The sequence below is a fragment of the Oncorhynchus kisutch genome, linkage group LG28, assembly GCF_002021735.2.
Source record: "Oncorhynchus kisutch isolate 150728-3 linkage group LG28, Okis_V2, whole genome shotgun sequence".
NCBI lineage: Eukaryota > Metazoa > Chordata > Actinopteri > Salmoniformes > Salmonidae > Oncorhynchus > Oncorhynchus kisutch.
This window is the reverse complement of record NC_034201.2, coordinates 45,098,149-45,116,536: the sequence shown is the minus strand read 5'-3', so window position 1 is coordinate 45,116,536 and position 18,388 is coordinate 45,098,149. Positions and strand designations below refer to the sequence as shown.

The 18,388-nt window shown below is 43.0% G+C and overlaps 1 protein-coding gene across 1 annotated transcript in view; it reads right to left on the bottom strand.

Annotated features, from left to right (window-relative positions):
* Positions 1-7,807: 7,807 nt before the first annotated feature.
* Positions 7,808-18,388, bottom strand: part of LOC109873263 (calcium/calmodulin-dependent protein kinase kinase 1) — an 87,221-nt gene continuing 76,640 nt past the window's right edge. The window contains exons 14-15 of the mRNA XM_031807689.1: positions 8,570-8,617; positions 7,808-8,011 (exon numbers count right to left, since the gene is read on the bottom strand). Coding sequence (XP_031663549.1) covers positions 7,882-8,011; positions 8,570-8,617 — 178 coding nt within the window. The 3' untranslated portion in view covers positions 7,808-7,881. The remainder of the gene's footprint in view (positions 8,012-8,569; positions 8,618-18,388) is intronic.

Here is an 18,388-nt window from a genome sequence, read left to right as displayed (position 1 = left end):
TCACATATGATAAATGGTACCTTCAACACAGAGACCAGGACAATCACATATGATAAATGGTACCTTCAACACAGAGACCAGGACAATCACATATGATAAATGGTACCTTCAACACAGAGACCAGGACAATCACATATGATAAATGGTACCTTCAACACAGAGACCAGGACAATCACATATGATAAATGGTACCTTCAACACAGAGACCAGGACAATCACATATGATACATGGTACCTTCAACACAGAGACCAGGACAATCACATATGATAAATAGCAGCGATGCAAAAAACAACGACCCTGTTGTTGTCACTATGTACACTCACGCCCACAGCCCTCGATTAGATTCACTTCATCATGTTAACAGGTGTAGCTGGAGTGACAGACAGTAGTGTAGTGATGTGAACGTGTCATAATGACATGGGCATGTTAACAGGTGTAGCTGGAGTGACAGACAGCAGTATAGAGTTCCAGCAAAACGTTCATATTAATTAGCATATAGACCGTGTCAATATCACCAAGCTCAACTCCCAAGGCAATGTACCTAATAGACAGAAGGAAAGAGCACCTGAGTGCATTTAGAATCAGGACACAACACTAAAGAGGGAATGGCAAGAACATTGCACTTCTGACACACATACCTGTACATACATACATTACATACAGTACATACATACCGTACATACATACAGTACATACATACCGTACATACATACCAGTACATACATACCAGTACATACATACCTGTATATAAATACACACAGTACACACACACACACACACACACACACACACACACACACACACACACACACACACACACACACACACACACACACAGTACATACACACAGTACATACATACAGTACACACAGTACATACATACATACATACATACATACATACATACATACATACATACATACATACATACATACATACATACATACATACATACAGGTGAATACACATTAGACACTGATAAAGGTTATTGTGCTCCACACAGACGTACAAAAAAAACGGTTTCTCTTTTGCTTGTGCATCATCGTTCTTTTAGATGAAATGTCAGATAGTGACTTCTCATCCTGGTGGCAGACAGCTGGCTCACAGCCAGGTGCTGTGTTTGTTCTGATCCCAACAGCCCTTCAGTTACAAGTTAACCCACAGACTGACAGTTAACCCACAGACTGACAGTTAACCCACAGACTGTTAGTTAACCCACAGACTGACAGTAAGTTAACCCAGACTGTTAGTTAACCCACAGATTGACAGTTAGTTAACCCACAGACTGTTAGTTAACCCACATACTGTTAGTTGACCCACAGACGGTTAGTTAACCCACAGACTGTTAGTTAACCCATAGACTGACAGTTAACCCACAGACTGACAGTTAGTTAACCCACAGACTGTTAGTTAACCCACAGACTGACAGTTAACCCACAGGCTGACAGTTAACCCACAGACGGACAGTTAACCCACAGACTGACAGTTAACCCATAGACTGACAGTTAGTTAACCCACAGACTGACAGTTAGTTAATCCACAGACTGACAGTTAGTTACCCCACAGACTGACAGTTAGTTAACCCACAGACTGACAGTTAGTTAACCCACAGACTGACAGTTAGTTAACCCAGAGACTGACAGTTAGTTAACCCACAGACTGACAGTTAGTTAACCCACAGACTGACAGTTAGTTAACCCACATACTGACAGTTAGTTAACCCACAGACTGACAAAGACAACACCTTAAAAGCTCCATCGAATAACCACCACTTGCAGCGTAGCATGAATATAGCATTCAGCCCACAGGCAGCAGGAAGGAAAGTAGAAAGACAAGAAGCCATTACCGAAAACAAAGCAAGCTCTTCAGGTTGATTGAAACCCTTCACTTGGAATAGCATGCTATAGAAATCACAAAGAAAGAAGTATAATTGTAACGGCTGTTGGAAGGAGAGTACCAAAGCGCAGCGTGGTACGTGTTCATAATTTTATTAATGGAACTGAACACTGAATAGCAAAACAACAACGACGACGAGAACAACCGAAACAGTTCTGTCTGGTGCAGACACAAAAACAGAACGCAACTACCCACAAAAACCCAGTGGGAAAAGGCTACCTAAGTATGGTTCTCAATCAGAGACAACGATAGACAGCTGCCTCTGATTGAGAACCACACCCGGGCAAACAACAAAGAAATGCAAAACATAGAAAACGAACATAGAATGCCCACCCTAGTCACACCCTGGCCAAACCAAAAGAGAGAATAAAAGCCTCTCTATGGCCAGGGCGTGACAATAATTAAAGATGGCTGCCGTAAACACGTGAAACTGGAGGGAAACGAAGAAAAAACCCAGAGGGATAAAGAGAGGGTGTGAAGATGGCGTGAGTGAAAGAATAAACACCATGTGACCTGGCCAACAGAAAGCGTTTTCTTCCACGACCATCCCTCTATCCATCCTCTCACTGTAGCGCCTAACAGCACTGATACGTCCAGCAAGGGTTAATATACTGTACATCCCTAATGGCACCCTAGTCCATATATAGTGCACTACTATAGCACCCTAGTCCATATATAGTGCACTACTATAGCACCCTAGTCCATATATAGTGCACTACTATAGCACCCTAGTCCATATATAGTGCACTACTATAGCACCCTAGTCCATATATAGTGCACTACTATAGCACCCTAGTCCATATATAGTGCACTACTATAGCACCCTAGTCCATATATAGTGCACTACTATGGCACCCTATTCCCTATTTAGTGCACTACTTTTGACCAGGAACATTACTTATCCCAGACAACCCTGTAGCTACAGCTGAGGACAGGAATATTACTTATCCCAGACAACCCTGTAGCTACAGCTGAGGACAGGAATATTACTTATCCCAGACAACCCTGTAGCTACAGCTGAGGACAGGAATATTACTTATCCCAGACAACCCTGTAGCTACAGCTGAGGACAGGAACATTACTTATCCCAGACAACCCTGTAGCTACGGCTGAGGACAGGAATATTACTTATCCCAGACAACCCTGTAGCTACAGCTGAGGACAGGAATATTACTTATCCCAGACAACCCTGTAGCTACAGCTGAGGACAGGAACATTACTTATCCCAGACAACCCAGAGGCTACGGCTGAGGACAGGAACATTACTTATCCCAGACAACCCTGTAGCTACAGCTGAGGACAGGAATATTACTTATCCCAGACAACCCTGTAGCTACAGCTGAGGACAGGAATATTACTTATCCCAGACAACCCTGTAGCTACAGCTGAGGACAGGAACATTACTTATCCCAGAAAACCCAGAGGCTACGGCTGAGGACAGGAACATTACTTATCCCAGACAACCCTGTAGCTACAGCTGAGGACTGGAACATCACTTATCCCAGACAACCCTGTAGCTACAGCTGAGGACAGGAACATTACTTATCCCAGACAACCCAGAGGCTACGGATGAGGACAGGAACATTACTTATCCCAGACAACCCTGTAGCTACAGCTGAGGACAGGAATATTACTTATCCCAGACAACCCTGTAGCTACAGCTGAGGACAGGAATATTACTTATCCCAGACAACCCTGTAGCTACAGCTGAGGACAGGAATATTACTTATCCCAGACAACCCTGTAGCTACAGCTGAGGACAGGAACATTACTTATCCCAGACAACCCTGTAGCTACGGCTGAGGACAGGAATATTACTTATCCCAGACAACCCTGTAGCTACAGCTGAGGACAGGAATATTACTTATCCCAGACAACCCTGTAGCTACAGCTGAGGACAGGAATATTACTTATCCCAGACAACCCTGTAGCTACAGCTGAGGACAGGAATATTACTTATCACAGACAACCCAGAGGCTACGGCTGAGGACAGGAACATTACTTATCCCAGACAACCCTGTAGCTACAGCTGAGGACTGGAACATCACTTATCCCAGACAACCCTGTAGCTACAGCTGAGGACAGGAATATTACTTATCCCAGACAACCCAGAGGCTACGGCTGAGGACAGGAACATTACTTATCCCAGACAACCCTGTAGCTACAGCTGAGGACAGGAATATTACTTATCCCAGACAACCCTGAATCTACGGCTGAGGACAGGAACAAGTAGAAGGAGTTCCGCTATGACCACTGCAGTCATCAGACGAGCAAAAGGACAATATAGGTGGAATCATATTTCACAGGCTCTGACGCCTGCAGTATGTTGCAGGGGCTACAGTCCATTACCCAGTGGAAGACCCAGCCATGATCTACCCAGCGATGCCTCTCTACAAGACCAACTCAGTGCATTTTATGAACACATCAACAATACCAACATTTGTGCCGGGTGTGAGGGTTGCCAACCGACCCTGAAGATTTGGTGATCTCGCTCTCCGAGGCCAACGTGAGATGGTCCTCGTTGTCGAAATCACTAAGGAATTAACATGGTCTACACACGCGCACAGTCGTGAAGAAGGAACAACAGTGCCTCTTCCCCTTCAGGAGGTTGAAAAGATTTGGCATGGGCCCTCAAATCCTCAAGAATTTATACAGCTGCACCATCGAGAGCATCTTGACTGGCTGCATCACCGCCTGGTATGGTAATAGCACCGCCCCTGATCGCATGGCGCTACAGAGGGTGGTGCAGCTAGCCCAGTACATCACTGGGGCCGAGCTCCCTGCCATCCAGGACCAAAATATCAGGTGGTGTGAAATGAAGGCCCGGAAAAGCGCCAACGACTCCAGCCAACCCATAGACTGTTCCCTCTGCTTCCGCACGGTACCGGTGCATGAAATCTGACACCAACAGGCCCTGAACAGTTTCTATCCCCAAGCCATACGACCGCTGAACAACACCGACTATCTGAGTTGACCCTTGTGGTTTATTTTTTCACTGTCTCTATGCACACTGACAGGGCCCTGCACAGTCACACACACTGACAGTCCAACACACACAATAGGACTAATTTTTACACAATAGGACTCATTAACAGGCGGTGCTGAACGTGTCCTCTCCGGCCAGAACAACAGCTGTCCTCCGTGATAAAGATCACACACACACACACACACACACACACACACACACACACACACACACACACACACACACACACACACACACACACACACACACACACACACACACACACACACACACACACACTTTGTTATTGATTACTACATTGTCGGTTTAGAGGTGGCAAGAAAGGCAAATTCACTGTACTTGTGCACGTGACATTAAAAAACCTGAAACCTTTAAAAGCCACATTAATCACAGATCTGCTGAAATCATCAGCTGCTCCATACTGCATATAAAAGTAGCATAACTAAAATGACAGGGAACATGTTTGAAAGGTACATAAATTGCGTCCATCTTTTCTATGATTTGTGTGCACAGACAATACGTTGTTTTTCATATTGAGCCCCCTGGCGTTCTATCCAATCAGCGGTTAGCTCTGCTTTATTAGCTTGCTTTGCCATTTAAAGGTAATTTCTGATTGAGCTGACATATGCAGCGTTTAACATGAATGTGGTCACCGCGAACATGGGGAACATTGCCTTTAAAAAGGCGCATAGCCTAAAAGAGGCGATCGGATTGAATCCCTGCCTGAGAGACTTAAATCAGAGGCTCAATTCAGAAGTGCTATTGACCCTTAATTTATACGCTGCCCTCTCCTATCAGTCCTCAATGGAGCGTTTTGCACAATAGAATTGCATCAAATCTGAAGAGATGTAGGGATTGTGTTGTTGTGAATATAGAGACGTTGTTGCTAGTGGTGTTCCTAGTCACCATATTGTAATGGTCCCTGGCAGAGCTGTGAAAGTGACAACACACTTCCAGAGAGAGAGAGAGAGAGAGAGAGAGAGGCAGAGAGGCAGAGAGGGAGAGAGAGAGAGAGAGAGAGAGAGACAGAGAGAGAGAGAGAGAGAGAGAGAGAGAGCCAGACAGACAGACAGAGACAGCCAACCAGACAAACAGACAGACAGACAGACAGAGCCAGCCAGACAGACAGAGACAGCCAGCCAGACAAACAGAGAGACAGACAGACAGAGACAGCCAGACAGACAGAGACAGCCAGCCAGACAGACAGCCAGCCAGACACAGTCTCGTCTCTTCAGCTGTTGGAGCTACTCACGACCAAACAATGAAACACACCATGACAGCTACTAAAGTTCTGAAAGATGCTCTGCCTCTGATTACTGATCACAGCCCGAGATGATCAATCACACACACGGTTTCTGAGTCAGATAGAGCCGTGATGGAAGAAGGAGAAAGTGTTAATGGGAGAAGAGGATGCGTTAGAGGAGAAGATGAGAGCAACAGAGATGAAGACAAGACGACAGCCTGTGACATGGCCTGTCGACTGGAGGTCAAACGGAGGTGTGTGTGTGTCTGTTTATGTGTGTGTGTGTGTGTGTATATCCGTACGTCTGTGTGTGTGTATATCCGTACGTCTGTGTGTGTGTGTATATCCGTACGTCTGTGTGTGTGTATATCCGTACGTCTGTGTGTGTGTGTGTATATCCGTACGTCTGAGTGTGTGTGTGTATATCCGTACGTCTGAGTGTGTGTGTGTATGTCCGTACGTCTGTGTGTGTGTGCGTGTGTGTGTTTGAGTTATGCTAATAATGGTTCCTGGAAGCTGATTTCCTGTTAATTATCAGGGTAAATATTACCAAAGCAGCGGATCTATGGAACCAATCAAAGCCTCAGCGCCCTGTGGTGAGCACCTGGGGTGTGTGTGTGTGTCACAACCAATCAACCAGTTCAACAAGGCTTCTGACGGCACTGTGTGTGGAAGGTTTATGTTAAGAGCTTAGCATGTATGGGTGAGCTAGCTAGACAACAACATTGACATGATACTGACCGACACAATTCTGATCTATGTACAACACCTATTGTCCATCACTGTGAAGGATGCCTCAAGAGGCTGTTACGGAACCTATTGTCCATCACTGTGAAGGATGCCTCAAGAGGCTGTTAGGGAACCTATTGTCCATGACTGTGAAGGATGCCTCAAGAGGCTGTTAGGGAACCTATTGTCCATCACTGTGAAGGATGCCTCAAGAGGCTGTTAGGGAACCTATTGTCCATCACTGTGAAGGATGCCTCAAGAGGCTGTTAGGAAAAACCTATTGTCCATTGACTGTGAAGGATGACTCAATAGAGTCTCTGAACGGTGATGACGTTCGTCATTGATTGTGACAACAAAACATAACAAAACAAAACGCAAGTCCTCTTCTTCACAGTGACATCATGGCGACAGACAGACAGACAGACAGACAGACAGACAGACAGACAGACAGACAGACAGACAGACAGACAGACAGACAGACAGACAGACAGACAGACAGACAGACAGACAGACAGACAGACAGACAGACAGACAGACAGACAGACAGACAGACAGACAGACAGACAGACAGACAGACAGACAGACAGACAGACAGACAGACAGACAGACAGACAGACAGACAGACAGACAGACAGACAGACAGACAGACAGACAGACAGACAGACAGACAGACAGACAGACAGACAGACAGACAGACAGACAGACAGACAGACAGACAGACAGACAGACAGACAGACAGACAGACAGACAGACAGACAGACAGACAGACAGACAGACAGACAGACAGACAGACAGTAGAGATTCCAGTAGTCTTGAGTTTACCAGTGAACAACCCATGAGTACGGTCTCCAGTGCTGTCGGAGTTCTCTGTGTTTCTTTGGGTAATTACACACGATGACGGAGTGAGGTGAGATCAAGGAAGGATGAAGAGGAGGGACAGGAACATAAGAGTGGAGTGCATTATATATTTAATGGGAGAGAGGCAATGTACAGATGGGGGTTTAAAGGGGAATGGCATATAGTTCTTAAAGGGGAGGAGGTGGCTCAGACGCCTGTGTGGAGCTAAGCTGGGCTGTGCTGACTGGAGAAGAGGGTTCATCTTCATCCAGGTCTTCTAGCTCTCCCTCCCTACTGCCCTCTCCACTGCTGCCCTTCCTGAGAGAGAGAGAGAGAGAGAGAGAGAGAGAGAGAGAGAGAGAGAGGAGAGAGAGAGAGAGAGAGAGAGAGAGCGAGGCAGTGAGAGGAAGAGAGGGAGAGAGAGAGAGAGAGAGAGAGAGAGAGAGAGAGAGAGAGAGAGAGAGGAGAGAGAAGTAGAAAGAGAAGAAAGAGAGAGAAAAGAAAACAGAGAGAGCGAGAGAGAGAGAAGGAGAAAGAAAGAGAGAGAGAGAGAGAGAGAGAGAGAGAGAGAGAGAGAGAGAGAGAGAGAGAGAGAGAGAGAGAGAGAGAGAGAGAGAGAGAGAGAGAGAGAAATTAGTCAAAGTCTACAGTCAAGTCTCTTATGGACTGGAGAGAAACGGCAGCCACCTAATGTCATCACAAGGAGGAAGCGAAGAAACACCACAAAGAATGACAACATACAGCAACGGTGACAACAACACGTGATGTGTAACTTAGGGAGATGAGAGTTGGAGACCATTGAGTGACAGTTTATGAAGGAACCCCAATGGGTGAGGGGTGGTTCCAAGTGTTGGACCAGTGACCACACAAATTTACCTTAGAGAGGGGTGGAGTTTTAAAGAGTGGCGGAACGGCCACACGTCCCTGCAGCAGAAAAAGCAGGGGAGAAAATGGACACAGGGTCAGAGGTCGGAGACTGAGGTCAGAGGGTGATGGAGCAGCCATTGAGCCTCCTTCTCCCACTCCACTCATCCCAGAGTCAGTTGACCCTAGACACTTGTCAGGTCAGCTTCATTGTTCTTCCCTAACGGTTAGGGATTGTGAAGGGCAAGCTGATAATCCTAGATCTGTGCCTGGAAGAGTCCATTTTGTTATCCAGTGTCAGGTCAATAAATCAGTCAAATGTATTTTATAAAGACCTTTTTACATCAGCAGTGGTCACAAAGTGCTTTACAGATACGCAGCCTAAAACCCCCAAAATGTATGTAACCTTTATTTAACTAGGCAAGTCAGTAAAGAACAAATTCTTATTTACAATGACGGCTTCCCCCAGCCAAACCCGGACGACGCTGGGCCAATTGTGTGCTGCCCTATGGGATCCCCAATCACGGTCACGGTCGATGTGATGCAGCCTGGAATCGAGCCAGGTGCCTCTTGCACTGAGATGTGTCTTAGACCAGTGCACCACTCGGGTTCTTACAAACCTTTCCCAACGATGCAGAGTAAAAAATAAATCCCCAACATAGAAACTAACACGTGTACAGTACATGAAGGCAGGGTCATGTGACTAGACATCAGTGTAGATAATAATACGGTATTTGAGGTAGATGTGTACAAGAAGGCAGGGTAAAGTGACTAGACATCAGGATGGATAATAATAAGGTATTTGAGGTAGATATGTACATGAAGGCAGGGTAAAGTGACTAGACATCAGGATAGATAATAATAAGGTATTTGAGGTAGATATGTACATGAAGGCAGAGTAAAGTGACTAGACATCAGGATAGATAATAATAAGGTATTTGAGCTAGATATGTACATGAAGGCAGGGTAAAGTGACTAGACATCAGGATAGATAATAATAAGGTATTTGAGATAGATGTGTACATGAAGGCAGGGTCATGTGACTAGACATCAGGATAGATAATAATAAGGTAGTTGAGGTAGATATGTACATGAAGGCAGGGTAAAGTGACTAGACATCAGGATAGATAATAATAAGGTATTTGAGGTAGATATGTACATGAAGGCAGGGTAAAGTGACTAGACACCAGGATAGATAATAATAGGAGTAAAATAAAGACCATAGTGAGGCACAGTGCCAGCTGTCAGAGTCAGATACATGCTGATTTCTGAGAACAGTCCCATAACCTTGGTGCCGTACAACTTCATCAACGACCTGGCAAACTAGCTAGCTACCGTATGGCCATTCAAACAGGCTGCTAGCTGGAGCAGGTTTGCCACAGTAGTCAGACTGTCATAGCTACTGAGTGCGGAGTGATTTTCATAGCTAGTGTTAGGTGGATCAGACTTTTTAGAGATGAGTTCCACGACCTACAAGACAGATCGGTTGAGGGACGAGTGTCGCATAGGAGTGACGCCATCTGATGTGAGGCAATGCTTAAATGGTAAAATAATCTAATATCACAATTTACTTGATTTATATATATTTCTATTATTATAATCATTTAAGTTTAGCTCACATAATATCATTTCAAGGTATACAATAAGGTGTCTGTAATAGAATAGATGTAATTTCTGTCTCTTTCTAAATACTGTATATTTTAGCTCACATAATACTTAATTTATATAGTTGCACATTTCAAATATGGACTGTCCAGAGATATTTTACCCATGATCTTGATAATTGTATTTTAAAGACAGTTGAATTTAATCGATTAAATAAACTGGAAAGGCATAAAATATTATGAGTAGGCTACATTGTTCTGAGAATATGAAATATAATTATTCATGTCACTGAGGAAGAGAGGGTAATGTATAACGTTTACATTATGTCACGATATGTTATTGTTAGTCATCAGGGATCCTCTGGGAGGAGAAGAGACACAAGTCTGGTACCAGTCACCATAACAGCCTTGAGTTGGGGAGGAGTGAGCACTTTGGGGAAGAGGTCAGGTCAGATGAAGTGAGGAAGAACAGATATCACTCAGGTTCTGTCTGGCAACAGAGATGCACTGGCTGTTCAGATGTGTAGGAGGAGACTCGGCATAGTTAAATATCAGTGCTTGTGTGAATATGTTGTCGTCTGATGCAACTGTATTGACCCACTGGACGAATGAACTTGATTTAAGCTTCCATAGTGTTCGTCGAGTTGTTCCTCTGAAAATTAGACACACCATCAACATGTATTTTCTGTTCATATGTCTCGGGCACATTTCCACAGTAGATCTGATGTGGTAAACGAGGAAAAACGTGATTGTTAATTGTCAAATAAGATAAAACACCCCTTAGTCTGCTCATGAAGTAGAACTAAATCAGCCCTTAGTCTGCTCATGAAGTAGAACTAAATCACCCCTTAGTCTGCTCATGAGGTAGAACTAAATCACCCCTCAGTCTGCTCATAAAGTAGACCTAAATCGCCCTTAGTCTGCTCATGAAGTAGAACTAAATCAGCCCTTAGTCTGCTCATGAAGTAGAACTAAAACACCCCTTAGTCTGCTCATGAAGTAGAACTAAATCAGCCATTAGTCTGCTCATGAAGTAGAACTAAATCGCCCCTTAGTCTGCTCATGAGGTAGAACTAAATCACCCCTCAGTCTGCTCATAAAGTAGACCTAAATCGCCCTTAGTCTGCTCATGAAGTAGGAATAATTCGCCCTTAGTCTGCTCATAAAGTAGACCTAAATCACCCTTAGTCTGCTCATCAAGTAGAACTAAATCACCCTTAGTCTGCTCATAAAGTAGGACTAAATCACCCTTAGTATGCTCATAAAGTAGAACTAAATCACCCTTAGTCTGCTCATCAAGTAGGACTAAATCCACCCTTACTCTGCTCATAAAGTAGACCTAAATCCCCCTTAGTTTGCTAATAAAGTAGGACTAAATCCCCCTTAGTCTGCTCATAAAGTAGAACTAAATCACCCTTACTCTGCTCATCAAGTAGGACTAAATCCACCCTTAGTCTGCTCATAAAGTATGACTAAATACACCCTTAGTCTGCTGATAAAGTATACATAAATCGCCCCTAGTCTGCTCATGAAGTAGAACTAAATCGCCCTTAGTCTGCTCATAAAGTAGACCTAAATCACCCTTACTCTGCTCATAAAGTAGACCTAAATCACCCTTAGTCTGCTCATAAAGTAGGAATAATTCGCCCTTAGTCTGCTCATAAAGTAGAACTAAATCACCTTTAGTCTGCTCATAAAGTAGGACTAAATCATCCTTAGTCTGCTCATGAAGTAGGATTAAAGGTAATAAAGTCCAGGTGTGAATCATAATGATTAGCAGGTGAGCGTAATGATGAGTGTCAGGTGTGAATCATAATGATTAGCAGGTGTGCGTAATGATGAGTGCCAGGTGAGCGTAATGATGAGTGCCAGGTGTGTGTAATGATGAGTGCCAGGTGTGCGTAATGATGAGTGCCAGGAGTGCGTAATTATGAGTGCCAGGTGTGCGTAATGATGAGTGCCGGGTGAGTGTAATGATGAGTGCCAGGTGTGTGTAATGATGAGTGCCAGGTGTGCGTAATGATGAGTGCCAGGTGTGCGTAATGATGAGTACCAGGTGTGCGTAATGATGAGTACCAGGTGTGCGTAATGATGAGTGCCAGGTGTGCGTAATGATGAGTGCCAAGTGTGCGTAATGGTGAGTGCCAGGTGTGCGTAATGATGAGTGCCCGGTGTGCGTAATGATGAGTACCAGGTGTGCGTAATGATGAATCCCAGGACCGGTGGTAAGTATTTGGAGGGGAGGAGCAGGAGAAGACACGATGACAATACCAACCAGAGTACAAAGTAGTCTTGAAAAATGTTGGCCGCGATCAAGACTAAAAGATGACCTCCTCATCCTCTTTAGGGAGCGATTAATCGCTGGCCAATGATGGTTGCAATTGAGTTCAGATATGTGGGTGATTTCAGAGCGTATTGATGGTTTAACGAGAGATCACGTGCCGATAATCTGGTGTGACTATCAATGGTTGCAATTTACCCAATGTATTCCAAAGGTTTACAATTCAAAATTCAAAAAGGCACTCCCACATTTGAGCTGTCTTTGTTAACAAAAATAAATTACAAAACCTCTGAGGAAGGCCTTGAGGCCAATACATGAAGCTTAATAAAGACCAGTGATACTATCAAGAGCAGTGATACTATCAAGAGCAGCGATACTATCAAGAGCAGCGATACTATCAAGAGCAGCGATACTATCAAGAGCAGTGATACTATCAAGAGCAGCGATACTATCAAGAGCAGCGATACTATCAAGAGCAGCGATACTATCAAGAGCAGCGATACTATCAAGAGCAGCGATACTATCAAGAGCAGTGATACTATCAAGAGCAGTGATACTACCAAGAGCAGCGATACTATCAAGAGCAGCGATACTATCAAGAGCAGTGATACTATCAAGAGCAGCGATACTATCAAGAGCAGCGATACTATCAAGAGCATCGATACTATCAAGAGCAGCGATACTATCAAGAGCAGCGATACGATCAAGAGCAGCGATACTATCAAGAGCAGCGATACTATCAAGAGCAGCGATACGATCAAGAGCAGCGATACTATCAAGAGCAGCGATACTATCAAGAGCAGCGATACGATCAAGAGCAGCGATACTATCAAGAGCAGTGTGCAGGTTTCTTATTTATTCGCTAAGAAAACAGAGAGAAAGACAGAGAATTAGACGGAAAACAGAGTGTCACGCCCTGGTCGAAGTATTTTGTGTTTATCTTCATTTATTTGGTCAGGCCAGGGTGTGGCATGGGTTTTTGTATGTGGTGTGTATGTACAGTGCCTTGCGAAAGTATTCCCGCCCCCTTGAACTTTGCGACCTTTTGCCACATTTCAGGCTTCAAACATAAAGATATAAAACTGTATTTTTTTGTGAAGAATCAACAACAAGTGGGACACAATCATGAAGTGGAACGACATTTATTGGATATTTCAAACTTCTTTAACAAATCAAAAACTGAAAAATTGGGCGTGCAAAATTATTCAGCCCCTTTACTTTCAGTGCAGCAAACTCTCTCCAGAAGTTCAGTGAGGATCTCTGAATGATCCAATGTTGACCTAAATGACTAATGATGATAAATACAATCCACCTGTGTGTAATCAAGTCTCCGTATAAATGCACCTGCACTGTGATAGTCTCAGAGGTCCGTTAAAAGCGCAGAGAGCATCATGAAGAACAAGGAACACACCAGGCAGGTCCGAGATACTGTTGTGAAGAAGTTTAAAGCCGGATTTGGATACAAAAAGATTTCCCAAGCTTTAAACATCCCAAGGAGCACTGTGCAAGCGATAATATTGAAATGGAAGGAGTATCAGACCACTGCAAATCTACCAAGACCTGGCCGTCCCTCTAAACTTTCATCTCATACAAGGAGAAGACTGATCAGAGATGCAGCCAAGAGGCCCATGATCACTCTGGATGAACTGCAGAGATCTACAGCTGAGGTGGGAGACTCTGTCCATAGGACATCAGTCGTATATTGCACAAATCTGGCCTTTATGGAAGAGTGGTTAGAAGAAAGCAATTTCTTAAAGATATCCATAAAAAGTGTTGTTTAAAGTTTGCCACAAGCCACCTGGGAGACACACCAAACATGTGGAAGAAGGTGCTCTGGTCACCTGGAACCTTTTGGCAACAATGCAAAACGTTATGTTTGGCGTAAAAGCAACACAGCTCATCACCCTGAACACACCATCCCCACTGTCAAACATGGTGGTGGCAGCATCATGGTTTGGGCCTGCTTTTCTTCAGCAGGGACAGGGAAGATGGTTAAAATTTATGGGAAGATGGATGGAGCCAAATACAGGACCATTCTGGAAGAAAACCTGATGGAGTCTGCAAAAGACCTGAGACTGGGACGGAGATTTGTCTTCCAACAAGACAATGATCCAAAACATAAAGCAAAATCTACAATGGAATGGTTCAAAAATAAACATATCCAGGTGTTACAATGGCCAAGTCAAAGTCCAGACCTGAATCCAATCGAGAATCTGTGGAAAGAACTGAAAACTGCTGTTCACAAATGCTCTCCATCCAACCTCACTGAGCTCGAGCTGTTTTGCAAGGAGGAATGGGAAAAAATGTCAGTCTCTCGATGTGCAAAACTGATAGAGACATACCCCAAGCGACTTACAGCTGTAATCGCAGCAAAAGGTGGCGCTACAAAGTATTAACTTAAGGGGGCTGAATAATTTTGCACGCCCAATTTTTCAGTTTTTGATTTGTTAAAAAAGTTTGAAATATCCAATAAATGTCGTTCCACTTCATGATTGTGTCCCACTTGTTGTTGATTCTTCACAAAAAAATACAGTTTTATATCTTTATGTTTGAAGCCTAAAATGTGGCAAAAGGTCGCAAAGTTCAAGGGGGCCGAATACTTTCGCAAGGCACTGTATTGGGATTGTAGCTTAGTGGGGTGTTCTAGTTAAGTCTATGGCTGTCTGAAGTGGTTCTCAATCAGAGGCAGGTGTTGATCGTTGTCTCTGTTTGGGAACCATATTTAGGCAGCCATATTCTTTGAGTGTTTCGTGGGTGAATGTCCTTAGTGTCTTGATGTTCCTGTCTCTGTGTTTGCACCAGATAGGGCTGTTTCGGTTTTCGTTACGTTTCCACGTTTGTTGTTTTTGTAGTTTTTGTATTGATTCGTGTTATACGTTTGTTGATTAAACATGGATCGCAATCTACACGCCGCATTTTGGTCCGACTCTCCTTCACCACAAGAGAACCGTTACACAGAGAGAAAGACTAGAGAGAATTAGATGGAAAACAGAGAGAAAGACGAGAATTAGATGGAAAACAGAGAGAAAGACAAGAGAATTAGATGGAAAACAGAGAGAAAGACAAGAGAATTAGATGGAAAACAGAGAGAAAGACAAGAGAATTAGATGGAAAACAGAGAGAAAGACGAGAATTAGATGGAAAACAGAGAGAAAGACAAGAGAATTAGATGGAAAACAGAGAGAAAGACAAGAGAATTAGATGGAAACAGAGAGAAAGACAAGAGAATTAGATGGAAAACAGAGAGAAAGACAAGAGAATTAGATGGAAAACAGAGAGAAAGACAAGAGAATTAGATGGAAAACAGAGAGAAAGAAGAGAATTAGATGGAAAACAGAGAGAAAGACAAGAGAATTAGATGGAAAACAGAGAGAAAGACGAGAATTAGATGGAGAAAGACAAGAGAATTAGATGGAAAACAGAGAGAAAGACAAGAGAATTAGATGGAAAACAGAGAGAAAGACAAGACAATTAGATGGAAAACAGAGAGAAAGACAAGAGAATTAGATGGAAAACAGAGAGAAAGACAAGAGAATTAGATGGAAAACAGAGAGAAAGACAAGAGAATTAGATGGAAAACAGAGAGAAAGACAAGAGAATTAGATGGAAAACAGAGAGAAAGACAAGAGAATTAGATGGAAAACAGAGAGAAAGACAAGAGAATTAGATGGAAAACAGAGAGAAAGACAAGAGAATTAGATGGAAAACAGAGAGAAAGACAAGAGAATTAGATGGAAAACAGAGAGAAAGACAAGAGAATTAGATGGAAAATAGAGAGAAAGACAAGAGAATTAGATGGAAAACAGAGAGAAAGACAAGAGAATTAGATGGAAAAACAGAGAGAAAGACAAGAGAATTAGATGGAAAACAGAGAGAAAGACAAGAGAATTAGATGGAAAACAGAGAGAAAGACAAGAGAATTAGATGGAAAACAGAGAGAAAGACAAGAGAATTAGATGGAAAACAGAGAGAAAGACAAGAGAATTAGATGGAAAACAGAGAGAAAGACGAGAATTAGATGGAAAACAGAGAGAAAGACAAGAGAATTAGATGGAAAACAGAGAGAAAGACAAGAGAATTAGATGGAAAACAGAGAGAAAGACAAGAGAATTAGATGGAAAACAGAGAGAAAGACAAGAGAATTAGATGGAAACAGAGAGAAAGACAAGAGAATTAGATGGAAAACAGAGAGAAAGACAAGAGAATTAGATGGAAAACAGAGAGAAAGACAAGAGAATTAGATGGAAAACAGAGAGAAAGACAAGAGAATTAGATGGAAAACAGAGAGAAAGACAAGAGAATTAGATGGAAAACAGAGAGAAAGACAAGAGAATTAGATGGAAAACAGAGAGAAAGACAAGAGAATTAGATGGAAAACAGAGAGAAAGACAAGAGAATTAGATGGAAAACAGAGAGAAAGACAAGAGAATTAGATGGAAAACAGAGAGAAAGACAAGAGAATTAGATGGAAAACAGAGAGAAAGACAAGAGAATTAGATGGAAAACAGAGAGAAAGACAAGAGAATTAGATGGAAAACAGAGAGAAAGACAAGAGAATTAGATGGAAAACAGAGAGAAAGACAAGAGAATTAGATGGAAAACAGAGAGAAAGACAAGAGAATTAGATGGAAAACAGAGAGAAAGACAAGAGAATTAGATGGAAAACAGAGAGAAAGACGAGAATTAGATGGAAAACAGAGAGAAAGACGAGAATTAGATGGAAAACAGAGAGAAAGACAAGAGAATTAGATGGAAAACAGAGAGAAAGACAAGAGAATTAGATGGAAAACAGAGAGAAAGACAAGATAATTAGATGGAAAACAGAGAGAAAGACAAGAGAATTAGATGGAAAACAGAGAGAAAGACAAGAGAATTAGATGGAAAACAGAGAGAAAGACAAGAGAATTAGATGGAAAACAGAGAGAAAGACAAGAGAATTAGATGGAAAACAGAGAGAAAAACAAGATAATTAGATGGAAAACAGAGAGAAAGACAAGAGAATTAGATGGAAAACAGAGAGAAAGACAAGAGAATTAGATGGAAAACAGAGAGAAAGACAAGAGAATTAGATGGAAAACAGAGAGAAAGACAAGAGAATTAGATGGAAAACAGAGAGAAAGACACAGATAGAAACGTACTGTAAGATATTGTCCCTGGATTGTGATACTATGGCAACGTAATTGGCAGCTCCAGGTGACTGGTTTTCCTGCTCTCAGAGGGGGACGGTGTGTGTGTGTTTGTGTGTGTCTGGGTTGGTTCATCTATCCTTGTGGGGACCTAAAATCCCCAAAAGGCCCCACAAGGATAGTAAAACAAGGAAAATGATCCCACATGGGGACAAAGACTGTTTTAATATTAGGGGTTAGGGTTAGGGTCAGGAGTTAGGTTTAGGGTTAGCAGTTAGGTTTAGGGTCAGGAGTTAGGTTTAGGGTTAGGAGTTAGGTTTAGGGTCAGGAGTTAGGTTTAGGAGTTAGGTTTAGGGTTAGGAGTTAGGTTTAGGTTTAGGAGTTGGGAGTTAGGTTTAGGAGTTAGGTTTAGGGTTAGGAGTTAGGTTTAGGGTTAGGAGTTAGGTTTAGGGTTAGGAGTTAGGTTTAGGAGTTAGGTTTAGGGTTAGGAGTTAGGTTTAGGGTTAGGAGTTAGGTTTGGGGTCAGGAGTTAGGTTTAGGGTTAGGTTTAGGGTTAGGAGATAGGGATAGGAGTTAGGGTCAGGAGTTAGGTTTAGGAGTTAGGTTTAGGAGTTAGGTTTAGGGTCAGGAGTTAGGTTTAGGAGTTAGGAGTTAGGTTTAGGAGTTAGGTTTAGGGTTAGGGTTAGGAGTTAGGTTTAGGAGTTAGGTTTAGGAGTTAGGGTCAGGAGTTAGGATCAGGAGTTAGGGTCAGGAGTTAGGAGTTAGGTTTAGGAGTTAGGAGTTAGGTTTAGGAGTTAGGTTAAGGAGTTAGGTTTAGGGT